Raw genomic sequence first — 16,244 nt, 5'->3', positions numbered from 1 at the left:
CATAAAAATAAATCAACATATGAATAAATTCATTTATATTCAAAAATTGGAAAAATGATTCATTATATCATGTGCTGCATACCAGTGCCTGAGGCATCATTTTAACTGCAAATAGACTCCAAAGTTGGCTATGAAGATCTATAAATGCTACAGTTCTGTGACCTTCTTTGTTGAGCACCATACATTGCAGAGGCGTGGGGTTGGGGTTGTTTGAAAGCCACCAAAGAGCTCTTTTTAACTTTTACAACACAGTTATGTAACCATATAATGTATAATGCATGTCAGTTGTAACGATCCAGAGCTATCGGGCCCATCATGATATATTAATTCTATAGGCTGTGCAAATTGGGATCTCTGGTGTTCCAACTGTGAAACTGCTTCAGATACATAATTAGATGCATAAATAAAATAAATGTTCATTTCCAAAATTTTAATAGTGCACGACTTCACATTTTTTGCATCGCAATGTAGCATGGCATGATTCATTGTTAAACCCTTACTCTGTATCAGCAAAAGGAAATGCAAAGTGAGAGCTTGCATTTTACAAAAATTAACAAAGGTATATAGGGCTAAATATAAACAGGACCTATCAGGTCTGCCACAATGATTTACAGTCATTATAAATCACAAAATATATAGTGACTTGCAAGCTAGACAGCTGGAGCTTTGCAATGCCTAATGTATCCAGCTTTAGCAAAATTCATGCAAAATAGACCAGGCTAGTGCTATAAATCTAAGAAAACCAAAAATTCAAAAGACCAGTATGGAAATTCAATGGCAAACATCTGTGTTTTACTAACATTAAATACTCCACACAAAACACAGTGGCTGAACGCATAACACATTTGCAATAGGCACTACTTTATACTATATGCACATCACAGCAATGGTACCAGATATCCCATAAGTACCAAATTTATAAAACTGTATATTTTATGTACTAATAAGTCATCAAGTTTGCCTAGAGATATAGATAGATAATCAAATGTACATTGCTGAGTCTAAAGAAATTCATCAAATGAAGGAAAATAAAGGAAGATAAACTGGGTACAAGGCCTGCATTATGACAGATATGACCTGTGTCTGGCTGAAAGAAAGCCTGAGCTACAGGACAGTTAGGAACCCCACAACCACTTTGGCTGTTCTGACCAAAGAAGGAGGAAGCATTTGGGATTGAGATGCAACTGCTGCACTTTATATTACCTGATAAACAAAGAAAATACTACTTCAAGATTTTAAACACAAAAAACCTTTTTGTGTTTAGATGAAACACAAGATGTTTGATGCCTATTGTATAACTTCCAGAAAAGTGGTAGTTTTTCAGAACTTATCACGTAAGAAAACACACACACACACACACACACACAGGACAGTGAGATGTTTGAGCATGCAGTTATTGATAGTGGTTTTTAGTAAGGTAATACGTACAGATGTCCCAGTGGGATAGCTACTTTGTGTGTTCACAAAAGAGATTCCAGAGTCTCCTGCTGATGAAAAGGGTTGGCTCTGTGCACCTGCAAAGGATTCTCCACTGATTGCAGAGAAGTTCTCTGTTTCTGAAAATGCAATGAAAACAAATGCTCATAATGATTATTGTGAAAACAAGAACAAAAACATTTTAAAATGAAGAGTCTTGATGCAATCCAGATTTGCACAGTCATGGTCTCATAACACAAGTCAGATACAAAATCCCTAGCAAACATGTTACCCATGAGTCCTTGGGTGTTGCTGATGGGGATGTGTTGTCGAGTATGTTTCTCCATCTCTGGCAGGTCCTCTCCCTCCCTGTGCCCTCCAGTGACCCCCACAGCGGCAGCAGTAGGAACAGCCCCAGGACCCATGGAGGAGGAGAAAGAAGTAAAACTGGTGGTAAGGGAAGCAGAAACCAGGCCAGAGTCCCGTCTCTCCTCTAGAGCTCGCTGCTGTCGTGTTGCGCGGAACTTCTTAATCTGAGTTATCCTGTCTCGAATAGACTTTCCCACAACCTTTGCGTCACTCTCGTGGAAAAACCCAGACTTGACCTAAAAAAATGCAGTAATGGAAAGAAAACAAGAGAAGAATAAATACATTTAAAAAAAAATGCTGTATGAGAACTGATATCACTGACCATATTCACACATACAAAGGGCTCACAATAATCAGAAAAGAATACAAATGATAATATAATAGTCAGAAAAGTCATTAAATGTATAAAAAAACAAATACATAAATAAATAAATAGTAAAAAGGACTATTCCTGATCAGTGTTTCTCCTGTCAGCATAGCAGACTGACAAGGTTACATAGTGATACTTAAAAAAAAAAGCTTGGGTCACTTGAATCAGGATCAAAATCTCCCAGTTGACTGACAAAAGAAAGTAACTGAGGTGTATAAATTACAGTGCAGTGACTTATTATGTTCTGTCTTCTTATGCCAGCACCTGCCAAGTCAAATTCCTCAAAAATTATTAGCAAATAAAACCATTTCTGATATTCCATGGATCCCTCACCATCTCTAACGCCACTTCCTCTGCACTGTCATTCTCAAGGTTGTAACTGAACTCAATGGCCTCATTGTCTTTGTGCTTGCCCTTCAGTTTTTTAGGCTCCTCCACCCAAATACGCAGAGCCAGACAGTCCTGATTGCCTGTGTCCTCTTCCGCCAACTCCACTCGCACACCTGTGTCCTCACCAAAGAATGCATGGTTGAGCAGGTCCTTAATGGAAAGCCTAAGAGCAAACCATATTGAAAAGAACATTACCAACACAATGCATAACATTTCTGTATGCTACTGTAAAATAAAAAAACAATAGGTGCGTTTACATGGACACTTTTTAATCAGATCGGACTGCATTCAATCAGATTGACGAATCCGATCGGAGCGTTTACATGAACGCGGTATAAAGATTGTTATGCGCATTTACATGACAGATGATTAGAATAGGATTAGATCTTTTGACATACGCACAGTCCACAAAAACATCCATATGTCATACGTCATTCGTATCAACATCCGTACGTCATGTCATCCTTGCGTCATTGCACATGCGCAGAACTTTCCAGGAACATATTCCATCCGATTAAGTGTTTACATGTCCTCTCGATCGGACTAAAAACGTAAAAACTAACCACCCCTTACCATCCGATTGAAATTTTAATCGGATGTGGCAAATTCCATCCGATTGACGTGTTTACGTGACACTTTTTCAATCTGATTGTGCTTCTAGTCCTGTTACGATCGGATTACAAGTGTCCATGTAAACGCACCTAATGAGTGCCTGAATTTGTCTGGAAAGGGCAGGCGTGGGTTTTCAATCTGATCAAGTCACACATGAGTCTACTGCAAACCAATATCAACTGATTAAAAAGGTAGAATCAGGTGTAGCTCCTGCTTGATTGAAATGAAAACCTGCAGCCACACCAGCCCATTGCGGATAAAATTGGACACCTCTGGAATAAAGGGAAACACTTACCGCTCGCCTCGGTTCTGACGAATGCAGCCCTCAATGATCTCCTTAATTTCTGGATCATTCACTTTATCAAAACTGGCGGGCTTGATCCCCTGGAAACAGAGACATGAGGTCCATGATTCATTTCAGGTAAAGATGCCCAGTTCTAGTCAAGTCAATGACCAATAACTTTCCATTCATCAATGAAAGCAATAATAAAAACTAAATGCTTTCTCTGAGCCTTACACTGGTGACCTTGCGGTAGATCTGGGCAGCATTTTGACACTCAGAATAAGGGTACTCAGATGTAGCCATCTCAAGCATGCACATGCCAAAGGCGTAGACATCCACAGACTCATCATAGTGTTCCTCATACATCTCTGGAGCCATGAACTCTGGGGTACCTGAGGAATGACACCACAATTAGAATGAGAATGATAATAACATTGTCATGGTTGTAATTTTGTAACATTTACATGCTTTTATAAGAGACATGCTTGTGAAGATTTGAAAAGGAAAGTCCTTTCATCTGTTCTTCATGATATTTAACATGTTCCTTTGGGTTTGATAAATGAACCGTTTGTTCCGTTGTGAACATTTGGACTAGCACTAACAATTAGCTCCAAAATCAATAGGTATTGACAGGAGTGTATGCATGCACAATGAAATCAATAATGCTGAGCTGAAATAAATGCTGCGACAAGAGAGCACTTTGGATCTAAACAGGGACCACAAAACATAAATTGGCATAAATTGTGAAACCACCACATAATCACTGACAATCACAGCTACGGTGATTACAGTTGTAGAGTTATGACAACAAATCTTTGACGCATGTGAGCCTGTAAACACACCGATCACACTCTTGGCAAAGGAGGTCCTCATGAGCGTTGCCAGGCCTAGGTCTCCGATCTTCACTGAGCCTGTGGGGCCTGTGATAAAGATGTTGTCACACTTTAAGTCACGGTGCACAATGGGTGGCGTCCGTGTGTGCAGGAAATGCAACCCCTTCAGGATTTGCCTGCACCAGCTGCGCAACACTTTCGGCTTCATAACTTTAAAGCGCTTAAGGTATCTGTAAATAACACAGTCAACAGAGCAATCATTCATAACAGGTTACAAAGTCCCGTGCCATAAAAATCTGAAATTTGTCCTGTTTGTACACCATTTGCGTTTTTATATTAAATTTAAATAACATTTATTGCATTTATGTATCTTTATTTGTAGGTCATCTTTATCTTTGACCTTGTACATCTTGCTTTATTTAAAAAAATGCATCTTTATTTAAAAATGAAGAATAATGATACCTTGGTCAAAAAAAATAATAAATTAAAAAACAACATCCAATTTCCATTAAATGGTTTTCAGAATGAATATGAACTGGCAAGTGTTAGTTGGCATCATGTGACTAAGAACGGTTCAGTAGTAGAACGGCTTCAAGCACGTCACCATAGAAACTAAACTCGGTGAAGACAGGGTCCTCGACTCTGTCGCTACAGCCTTAGGAGTATAAATAACCTGGGCCTCTGATTCATTGTAACGTGTGGGTACTGACGTTTTGAGTGTTCCAGAGGTCATTAGCTCGGTGACAAGGACGATGCACTTCTTTCCTCTGAGAGTTGACTCCCAGAAGTCGTAGAAACGCACGATGTTTGGGTGCTGTAGACCCTTGAGCATCTCAGCTTCCTCTTTGAAGCGCTGCTGCTCGGCCTTGGTCAGCTTCCCATCCTGAACACGCAACACACGTACATACACACATAAAGCAAAGACACTACAATGTTTACAGAATGATTTTCACCTTTTTAAAATAATTACCGAATGAAATCATGAGGTCAGTTTTGCATTTTTAATTTAAATAATAGCAACATTACAAACAAACAACTAGACTACTTATGGTAAGTATGCTACAGATATAGAACAGCGGCATCAGAGCCATTGACTAGCATGTGATTTTGTATTGCCCTTTTATAAATGTGCTTGTCCAGAGGAATGCTGAATCCTTTACACCCCTTCATTTGTGGTGTAAGAATGTAACCCTCCAAAATACTCTAGATTATGCCGGCTGCCAGGGGTAGGTGGGGGTGATTTTAGTGGGCTTAAACAATTTGGAAGTGTGCATGCTTATCGATGCCATGGCATTATGCACTGAAGCGAGGTAATTCCTCTCTATTTGCAATACCGCTACTGACCAGCAGATGGAGTAAAGTAGTGTGAAGTCGTGGCGAGGCAACACCCAGCGGTAGCTTGTAAAAGTACGCTTGTGTTTTGAAGGCGTGATTGGATTTTCCCAGCATGAAGGCTAAACCCTGAAACCTTCTCACTTGTCTGAGTGCACTGGAAATTTCACAGAGTGTCACTACTCTCAGCTAAATATTACAGCCAGATGCGAAATCGATCGTAACAGTGGCATGCAAAGGTGACAGCAGTTTTCAGAGCATTCCAATTAAATCCAGTGTTTACTTTTAGGTATACAACAATCTGGTACAGATCCCTCCTCATGCTCCCAAGTCATGCCAGGTTTGAATATATTCAGGAGAAAACTACAGGCTAACTGATATGATGCACAGAAAGTAATCCTGTCTCTCCTATACAAAGTACGGTCATTAAACTAATTTGATATGCTTTAGATGGGATGCATTAGTTACTGAAATTAGGTCTAAGGTCAGAAACTGTCTGGCCATCAGTTTCTAAAACTCATGCAGTAAAAATATGTTCTTAATCTGCATGCTTAATGTTTGTTTTTTTAAGAAAGGAGTAGCTTTTACGTTTACCTTTTTAGAGCTGAACCCTGTATATGTACTTATAACTATTAAATAACTTGCATGTGCACTAAGCCGGGCTCTCTAACAAGATTACACTTATAGTACATCATTTTCTTTCAATTTGAAATAAATAAATAAATTTAACTGAATTGAACATAGGTGCTTCCCATTGCCCTACATCACATTGGTTCCATAGATACTTGAATGCATTTAAAGTGCATGTAATGCATTTACAGAGATTACATGATTTTATTACACGATTGCCTGCAAAACCTTAACATCACGCTTTACTGACCAACCAGCACATCTGGAAGGCACTTAAAAAAATTAATAAATAATCCAAGTATCACTGGTCTGACTGTAATGTTAAAGTATAGATGTGATAAATGTTTGCAGAAAAAGTGATGGTAAAAAGATTTTTGGAATAAATAATTAGGCAGAACAATTGTGTTGTTTCTAACCCTCTGCTCACCCTTGACCTTCTCTTTCTTCCCCAGAGCCTCTGCATCTAATGTAGAATAAATGCTCGAAATATATAGATACATCAAGTGCCAGACAAAGAATGTTAGCATAAACACTGAGCACAAGCCCATCACATGAACATGAATCCACTATAAAGAGTCAAGCCTACCATCTGTTGGGGTTTGGGGACAGTTGGAAAATTTAGCCATTATACAGGAAGCACATAATGTATTGCGATTACTTGACCCCGTAATTCCCCTGGTATAGGTCGGCTTTGGTTAAGTCTGACCTCTGTAGGTCGAAGGGACAAAGAGGTCAGGAAACTAATGACCATGACAAACCTCCTTAAAACGGCACAACAGAATAGAGAAGAATAAGCAGGAGAAGCACACCACAACCCTGTATTGTGCCACATATGGAAAAAGAAAGACAAATTGGTTTAGTAAGGGGAAGCACAATCTAGATCGATTTCAGCCTATGGTTCAAAAAAGGGAATAAAATGGCTTAATTCTTTAAGTGTTGTATTGTGTAATAAGACTGACTGATGATTTAAAGTTTTTTTTTTAAAGTATTCATTTATTTTTCATTTTGTTTCAGAGGAGGAAAACTGTACAATCTTCACAAAGTGTTTACAGTTATAAATTACTATATTTAATAGAGTTCTTGTAATTATTATATGACTTGATTGGTCCTTTGAATTGAATGGGTTTAATCCAAAATTCAGTGAATGAATGAATGAATGAACGAACAAAATAATATCAATAATAATGCTGTGGACTTGGACTTTTGCAAGTGAAAGTTTCCAGTAAACAGGTACATTATTATTGTACACATTTGAATTATGAACTGAAAACGGACCATGGCTGCAAAAGGTTTGAGATCCCGAGCTCTAAAAATATCCTGTTTGTCTGACTGATGATGTATTGTTGGCCCCTTATCTTGCTTGGACTACTTAACTCCCTAGACCTCTTAAATCAAACTCCCCTGAATTCCACTAAAATATGCTGCGCTCGCCCGACGCATCCTTTTGCTCTCTTGAAAACACACTGGAGAAAACGCCAGCATACAAACACAAACCACTTTGTGTTTACAGTATCTCGGTTTACATCCAGGTGTGGAAGTGTTGCAGTGTTTCAGTGTGGAGTTTGTACGAGTAGTTTCCATTACTTTTTGTGTTTTTGTTTAATCATGTACCCTGAGATATGTCTTGCCTCTTTATGCTTTCAGCTAGGTCAGTGTTTCCAAGAACTTCCAGCACCAGCAGGAGTGTGCATTGAAGTTAAGGTTGTCTGGGTGTCATGTCATGTTAGTGTCTGCCTAAGCATCCATGTGTTTGCATGCGGTTTCCCTGGAACACTCCTTGCTGCGTATATGTCTTCGAGTGTCTAGGATGTGTGTACATGTCCATCTGCCTGTTTGTGTGTCTTATCCTGGCATTCTGTCTTCTGAAACAGTGCCAGTATTGTTTAATTTCTCACGTGACGGCAAACACACACACATGCATTATAAACTATATTATTAATTATATTATATTTTAAATTTCCCTTTGGGATGAATAAAGTATCTCTCTCTCTCTCTAAGACTTCTGGAGCATGGTGTCAAGGAAAAAATCATTGCTGCTTGCTCACAAATCCAAGTGACACCTTCTGATAACATTTTAAAATCTAACCTTAACCTGATGGCACTTGCTTTAAAATGGCCTCTAATAAGATTACACAATCATGCACTTAGTGTAATGGTCGGGAAAAAAAGTGTTGGTGTACTGGATGGATGGATGGATGGATGGATGGACGGACGGACAATAGAGGAAGAGAAATGAAGGGCTAACCTTTAAGCTGATGAAACTGGGAGTGTGTGCAAAACAGAATGATAAATAGGACGGACTAAGGGAGTGATGGAGAACAGGGAAGGATGCTGATGAGGTCTTTTGTGCTGGGTCTGTGGGAATTCAGAAGCAAACTCACAATCACCTTGCCTTGCCTTACACATAATTAGGAAAGATGTCAAGCTGCATATTGAATGCAACAACGGATACCGCACGAGTTGCTTATGACAACCTTGTAGACCCCTGAGTGACGCGCGTCACTCTGTCGTCAGCTGCACAGCTTGGTCGCAAAAACAAAGCTGGTGACTACAGAGATTTTTAAGAGCAAGCCAGAATCTGTTTTCCAAAATCTCACGTTATGCTGTTGGGTGTTAGAATCAGAAAAGTCTTCACAAACACATTTGTTTTTTTTGTCACATACTAATAAATCAGACACCTTTCCAAGCCAACAAAATACAGTTATGATTACAGGCAGTCAAGATGGATAACTGGTCCATCTAGATCTATCTTCACCTAACAACAGCCAATAACTATCATATCAGTGCAGCTAACTCATTTACTAAGACTTCAAGAGGATTAATTTGCTAGTTAGTTCACATGCCTAATTTATATTGCTTTAACAATAGTACAAAGCTCGTCTAATACCCACATCAACAAATTACCTAGCTAAACTAGATAACTAGGTCACATTCTTGCTGATAATAGGTAATAGTTGCATTTAACGGACACGTGTAGCTAGTTAACTTTGTTCAGCTAACAAATGAGTTTATTGCACCTGGTTAGGCAGTACCTTGGGTGTCAGTGCCATCTTGTAAGCATTTGTATTCATCAAGAGGCTTTGATTTCTCTCTAGTATAAACACTTATTAGTTAAGCCAAACATCACTTCATACAAAGTTTAGCTGTAATCCAATAATAAGTGGATAACCTTTCAACTTATGCCAAACCCACTCCAAAATAAAATTCTTCGGTCAGATTATAACCAAGTAGCATCAGGTTGCTAGTGTACTCTAAACTCTTTAGTGTTCGTAAACAAAAGGAGATTTGTGCAAAGAGTTTATAGACCCAACATAAGCATTTACTTCTGGCTGGATAATGTTTTCTACTAAATCTGTATTCTGTTATATTTCAAGTTGGCCATAAAGTCTATTTTTATAAGCTGTTATTCCTGTGTTAATTGTGCCATGATTAGCGCTGAAGTTATTTAATACAGTACTTATCTTCTTGTTGTTTTGTATTGTGGACTAATTGTCTGGATGATGAGTGCACTAGCAAGAAGGAGCATATGTCTTCCTTTATTGAGAAAAGAATAATAATAAAAAAAAAAAACACTAGCTATGAAGGTAACGGATGTGCTGTAAACAAAATGGATAACCAGCAGTGGTAGTTCCTAACATCTGGATGTTCTTGTTCATATGCACACCATTCCACGCCATTCCTTCAACGATGTGATATAGTATTTTCTCTAAATAGTATACTTCATGTGGTTCTGAATGACAGGGAAACCTGGTGGTTATCTGGAACATCTGGGAAAATGTTTGGAGATGATTGCCACACTCAGACTATGAACGGTGATGTTGATCTTAAAGAAGCTTGAGCAGAACACGGTGAAACGGATTTCCTGGAACGGAATGTGTCTCAGCAAAGCCCAAGAAGACAGGAGACTCCTTGTGGAATAGCGTCTCATGTTAAGGGCTGATGGTGGAGCCTGTTTGTGGGCTGTGGTGGTGACCTCTTTCACCCAGTGGGCCAATCTCTGTTTACACAGGGAAGCATCCAGTGTCTGAATTAAATGGCGAAATAAGTGATCTGATAGCTGCAGTGTGGTTTAAATCATGCCATAAGGTGCACACAGTATAGAATGCTCTGCAGATTGATCTTAACAAAAGTGTGCAATAACCATAGTTACCAATCCTGGGTTTGCCCACAAGGTCACACAGCACCAGCTCTAATCACCAGTGCATGCAGGGTTCGACACCTTTTCAAATCAGCATCATGTATGGGTGAGCTGTAAAGGTCTCCACATATACTTCTACTGTAGATGGGGCTTGCCATTATGCAAAGCCCATGCAAAAGACTAGCACTTCAAGCCCTGGACAGACTCTATTCTGTTCTTGGAACAGTTCCTACAGGGCATATAATTTACCATGAGCTCCATGGTTCAGGATTGCTTTTCCACAGCACTGTTGAATTTTCTAATTTAATCGGTCAGACGGTGGCATCGCCTCATCCCATCTTTGATTATTCCCTGTAATAGGGAATTACATCCTGTGTTTTTTTTTTAATACATAAAAGCATTCTTAAAAATTTCAAAACTTAGATACCCCAACACCTTATAGAAACATGAAACATTTATGTCCTTAGTAACTGTACATATGCTTTAGCTGCAAAGGCAAGATCTATGCACATGATGAAAGTCCATCATTGTCCATCATCCATGTATAACAAGGTATTTGGTTGGGTTGCGGTGGTCAGGTGCTCTCTGAAAGAGCTGGCTCATTGATCCCACTGGAGAGCAAAGAGGAAAGTGCGAGTGGTGTGCAGTCAGCAGCTTAGCACATTTCCTCCTCTCACTCAAATATGATCTTGTAGCTTCACTTCCACAGTAAACACTCAGGCTTAATGGAATGCCTGGCTCATGGGGAATCGCTGAGTTAATTGTGTCCTTTCATCACTGTATGTCTATATGTCTTCAGGGGTTTTCAGATAGAAGGAGGAGGGGTGAATGGAGCTCACATTACAACCACATACACCAAGCAAGGCTACTGAAGGCAACACAATATCAACCAGCATGGGCAATTCTACACTTCGCATCCAGGGTGAAAGTGTGTGTGTGTATGCGTGTGTGTATAGTCCCTAAGCAATTTAGCAGCTGGTTGCCAAGATTAGATTACCATAACCTATGACCAATCACACAAACAAGGTACAAGCCGATGATGAAAAAAGGCTATATTGCATCTGTTATCGCGGAGTTCGTTTCATTTTCTTTGGATATTGTTTAGCATCGGTTATGTTATTGCTGACAAACAAAAAATAAAGGACAGATCCTCTTTATAAGACAAATGTCAATATGTGTGCTAAAATTGTCTTTCAATATTTTCCATCATCCCACATGTCCTACTACTCAGTGTCCAGACATATAATTTTAATATTGACATATTTCTGTTGGCTGATGTAGTATATTCATTAGTCCTATGAAAAGTGGTTGTGTCATGCTGAAGTCACAGGAGGACAGCTTATTATTGACAGCTCAGTTAAAATGCCATTTAATGGGGACAAAAAAAAAATCGAATGATTTCAAACATAAGCAAAAGTGGTCAGGTTTTGCTTTCATTTCCTGAAAAAAAAGAGCAAGAGCTTCTTCGGTCACTTACAATTTTCCAGTGACAGTCAGCATCATATTGAGAAATCCAGAGGAGAAACAGCTGAGGCAGCACACTTTGGACTTGCAGAATGCAATGCAGCTGTATGACACAGCTGGGCAGATCTTGGCTTGGTTACTTAGCAATCTATGAGATGCTGAGTGTGGTGCCACCGATGACAGTATACGAGTGAAACCTGAAGCTTTGGAAGATGATATGTTTGAGCCACTTTGAACCACAACAACCAGGTAGTCTAACAGCATTGTGGGTTATGTAAGCAAGCATTTAAAGTGAAACTTGTTGACGAATGATATTTAAACGAACAAACAAAAAGCTACTGAACATCATGCTACTTATAAAGATTAATATGCATGTGGATAATGGCACTTTTTAAAATAAAGCATTTACCTCACAACTCCATCCATGCACTTTTTAAAAAACTAGTCATTTGGTATGACTATCCATCATGTGCCAGAACTAACTGTGACAATAACTGTGTTAAACTGCAAAATAAAAACATTCTGCTGATGAAATATTTATCACTGATATTATATGCTGAAGTGGATGCTAATCATAAATTTTTTTTAGCAGTTTAGAGTTTAAAAAAGTTGTGTAATAAGGGAGACAAGTAAGGACATAAATCTAAATTCATGACATACAGAAATTCATAAATAGTGCACACAAGTTTTCTGTAGATCTTACTTCGCTTGTAATATTTTGCCTGCATTTTAAGCATATTAGGGAACAGTATTATGAGGCGGGTATATTATGGTTGCACCACATAAGACCATTGCCTATGAACGTTAAATTAAAAAAAAGTGTCATTCATGTATCATTGCATGCTTTTAATAAAAGAAATGTTGAAACAAAATCTATAATGTGCCCCTTCAAAATCCTTATACAGTAATGACTAAATAATATATAGGCTATTTATCAGAGTCTTTTATTCATGAACTTTGCACCAACAAAACAGGTCCAAATTAGCATTAATCAAAACCCTACTTAGTTTTTCTGTTATAACGGTTTGGATTAAATCCATTTCAGTGACCAGTCAAGCGGGCCAAAAGCTTAATCATAAATCTGACTTTAAGAATGGAGGACCACTGCTGAAACACTGCTCTGTGCCTCGTGTGTAAAACCTGGATGTGCATATGTTGTGTCCGACGATGAACTGGGACAAATCTGATCTGGGTCGAATGCATTCAGCCAGTTAGCTGTCTTTCTGCATGGGTTGCGCTGTCTATGCAAACCTTTTGTTCCGGCCTGACAGGCTCCCAATGTAATTAACTTCACTCACACCTCTCCTGTACTGTACAGCACACACAGAAATATTCCACACATGACATCAGAGAAATACACAAATAACCCCTTATGCAATGGATACAATGAGCACCAGCATATACAGTATATGCACATATATAAACCTACACAAAGCACATGTTACACATTTCAGTGCTCCATAAAGCACATAGCACAATTCACAGAAAATTCACACAGACCGTCATGCCACATTAACTTGTTCCATAGTAAAAGAGCTTTAAATGCTTCAAGGACACGTAGGAGGTGAATTAAGTATAGCCAAGGAAGTTAACAGAGGAGAGAGCTGAGCCACTGTGAATTTCCATTTCCTAGTCTTTCAAGCTGAATTATTACAGCTAATCCCCGAGTCTGTTTTGAGTACACACTACTCATAGCTGTAGGTTTGTGCATTTATTTGCAGTAAAGCAATTCTTGAATTTATCCACAACTAGGAGGAAAAAATAATGGGTCTGGTATCCATGATAATTATTATCAATTCTAACCCAGGTGTTACATTAGGGGTTACATTAATTCTAACCCAGGGGTTGCATTGTCTAGAAAATTATCAGAACACTCAAAACTCATTTTTACTAGATTTTTGTGAGCAGCTGTTCAGTCCATAAATGATATATGAAGATTGCTTTAGTCTAAGCCAGTCCTACATTAAATCCTAAACTGGAGACACTTTCAGAGAGAAGAATTTGTGACTGTGTGACCACTTATGTGACGCGAATAAGATTAATTATCTTGCTACAATGGCAACTGTCAAAGAGGGGGATATATCAGGAAGCAAGGGAACAGACAGTCCTCAAACCTTAATGTGTTAGAAGCAGGAAAAGTGGGAAATCGAATGAATCCGAGTGGCTGAGTGACAAATTCTGATGGTTAGAAGATTAGGTCAGATCATCTCCAAAACAGCAGGTCTTGTGGGAGGTTCCCAGCATCCAGAGGTTAGTACCAAGCAAAAAGTCGTTCAAGGAAGGACAAACGGTGAACCAGCGACAGGGTCATAGGCACCCAAGACTCAGTGATGTGCACGGGGAGCAAAAGCTAGCCCTTCTAGTCCGATCCCACAGAGTAACTTCGATTAAACTGCTTTGATAAGACTTGAGAACACTTCCGCTGTTAGAGATGAACAGTTATGGCTTTTAAATCACATTGTATAGTTATTTTATTTAAATGTGTAATGACAATTCAACAATAAATCCATAAACCTTCATTAGAAAATAAAACTAAATAGAAACAAGCACAGAAGAAACTGGTGCTAATGGAGCGTGGCGTCTAGCTTGCTTTACTGCTGATAGGAAATAATCATAGCATCGAAAAGCTCGCAATGATTTTTTAAGTACATTTGAACAGCCCATCTGTTGACGCCTGCATTCAGTTCAGTGCTTCATCCCTCTTGCATGCAAATGTACTTATTAATAAACTCAAAAAATAATGAGCAGATACAGTGCCACATCTGAGGCTCTGCTTCTTATTTACAAATTGCATATTGACAATAAAGTTTATTAAACTCCATTGCCTGTATTTTAGTACAAGATTCTTGCATGTGCAGCTGCTTTTCCACATTGTTTATACAGTAGGCAGAAATGCTTGCCTTTCCTTTTTATATAAACACACCAATCAAAAAACAGCATCAGATTAGTGCTGGGCTACTACAAAAATGGAACATCTAAAGTACTGAACCCTATAAAATCAACTCGTGTACCACACTGCAGTATTGAAAAGCGGCGTGACAATGAGTGGAGCAACTCTCCAGTTGAAGTGTAACACACTATACGTACATCACTGTTTATATTGATTACTAAATGGAGTGTTGGTTTTTTATTATGGTGCACTGTCTCAATGTAAAAACTTTTAATGACTTTGTTAATGTCATGAGCCATTAAAAATGCAATGCCTGCACATATTATAGAAGCGTTCACAGGATGTGGCACTTGTATGCATGCCTGTTAAAGACATGAAAGAGAGAGAGATAGAGAGATAGATTCATGGAAAGTCAGAATTAACCAGACAGTAATGATGCCCTCTTATTCTTCTGTTTGGCTCGTCTCTCTCTCTCTCTCTCTCTCACACACACACACACACTTCACACCCTGTTGCTCATGGCAGGTTCACGCAGCTCTGCCACACTGATACTGTACTACAGTACCTCCCCTGCACTTTTTCATCAAGTCATATTATAAGGTAGAGCGTTTCTTTCTTTCATCCTTTCTTTTTTATTTATTTATTTACTTGTGGGCAGAATCAGAAGCAATACAGCTTGCAGGACAAAGAAAGGCCACATTCATTAACATGGAAATGTATATGATTCTTACACAGTGCTGCTTTCATGAATATGTATTTATTTTAACCAACAAGATTTATCAGTAAATATTAAGAGCAGGGACAAACAATTTTATTAGTCAAAATTTTTATGTGGGTGTGGCAATGAATGGAATAATAAAAGAAATCGAATCTTCATTCATTCTATTACTCACGATCAGCCATTACTACTCTAAACAGATGCCTAAGAACTTAATACTCAGCTTCTTCCTGCTAAAGGCTGTGTTACATCATAAATCAGGTAGATTTGCCTCATTTGTGATGTTATACTTCCTGGAGATGGCATGGACAGGTCATATGAAGGTGAATATTCCCACACGGCACAATAATGGGGTAAAATGCGTTTAACCCCTTCGCACTACATTCACACTGACAAACTGACAGCCGTGTGTCCATTTTCTATCAAATGTGTGACAGTTCTGGTGACAGAGGAAGCGACGTTTGATTTGAGATTAGTTAAGACAAATTCAAATGATGTGAATATAGAGACTTTCTCTAGACGGGTTCTTCAACAGATCCTAATGTCCATTCCCTACTCTTTCTATTAATTTCACCACATTGCAGTTACAATTACAAAGAGCTGAATTTTAAATGCTTTCAGGGTTTAATAGATGTTTCAGCTACACAGTCCAATTTCCTCCCCCATGACTTGGTTAAGCTTGATGTCGAGGCTGAATGAGGGGGAAGGATGATGGAGCCTGGCACAGCACTCAAATGCAGAGATTAGCCAGGTCCACAGTGTGGAATTAGCTTCAAACACATGACAGACTAGGCCTTGC

The 16,244-nt window shown here is 38.8% G+C and overlaps 1 protein-coding gene across 10 annotated transcripts in view; it reads right to left on the bottom strand.

The window, feature by feature from the left end:
* Positions 1 to 16,244, bottom strand: part of si:dkey-151g10.3 (serine/threonine-protein kinase WNK3) — a 53,352-nt gene that overhangs the window by 23,680 nt on the left and 13,428 nt on the right. For all 10 annotated transcript variants that reach the window (XR_009206729.1, XR_009206728.1, XR_009206730.1 and 7 more), the window contains exons 3-9: positions 4,984 to 5,156; positions 4,283 to 4,503; positions 3,675 to 3,832; positions 3,453 to 3,541; positions 2,489 to 2,708; positions 1,709 to 2,021; positions 1,429 to 1,556 (exon numbers count right to left, since the gene is read on the bottom strand). Coding sequence is in view for 7 of the 10 variants with exons in the window: in XM_058409455.1 (XP_058265438.1) it covers positions 1,429 to 1,556; positions 1,709 to 2,021; positions 2,489 to 2,708; positions 3,453 to 3,541; positions 3,675 to 3,832; positions 4,283 to 4,503; positions 4,984 to 5,156 (1,302 nt within the window). In the remaining 3 variants the exon portion in view is untranslated. The remainder of the gene's footprint in view (positions 1 to 1,428; positions 1,557 to 1,708; positions 2,022 to 2,488; positions 2,709 to 3,452; positions 3,542 to 3,674; positions 3,833 to 4,282; positions 4,504 to 4,983; positions 5,157 to 16,244) is intronic.

This window comes from Hemibagrus wyckioides, linkage group LG15, assembly GCF_019097595.1.
Source record: "Hemibagrus wyckioides isolate EC202008001 linkage group LG15, SWU_Hwy_1.0, whole genome shotgun sequence".
In the NCBI taxonomy this organism is placed as follows: Eukaryota; Metazoa; Chordata; class Actinopteri; order Siluriformes; family Bagridae; genus Hemibagrus; species Hemibagrus wyckioides.
The sequence above is the reverse complement of the archived record's forward strand: the minus strand, read 5'-3'. Positions and strand labels throughout refer to the sequence as shown.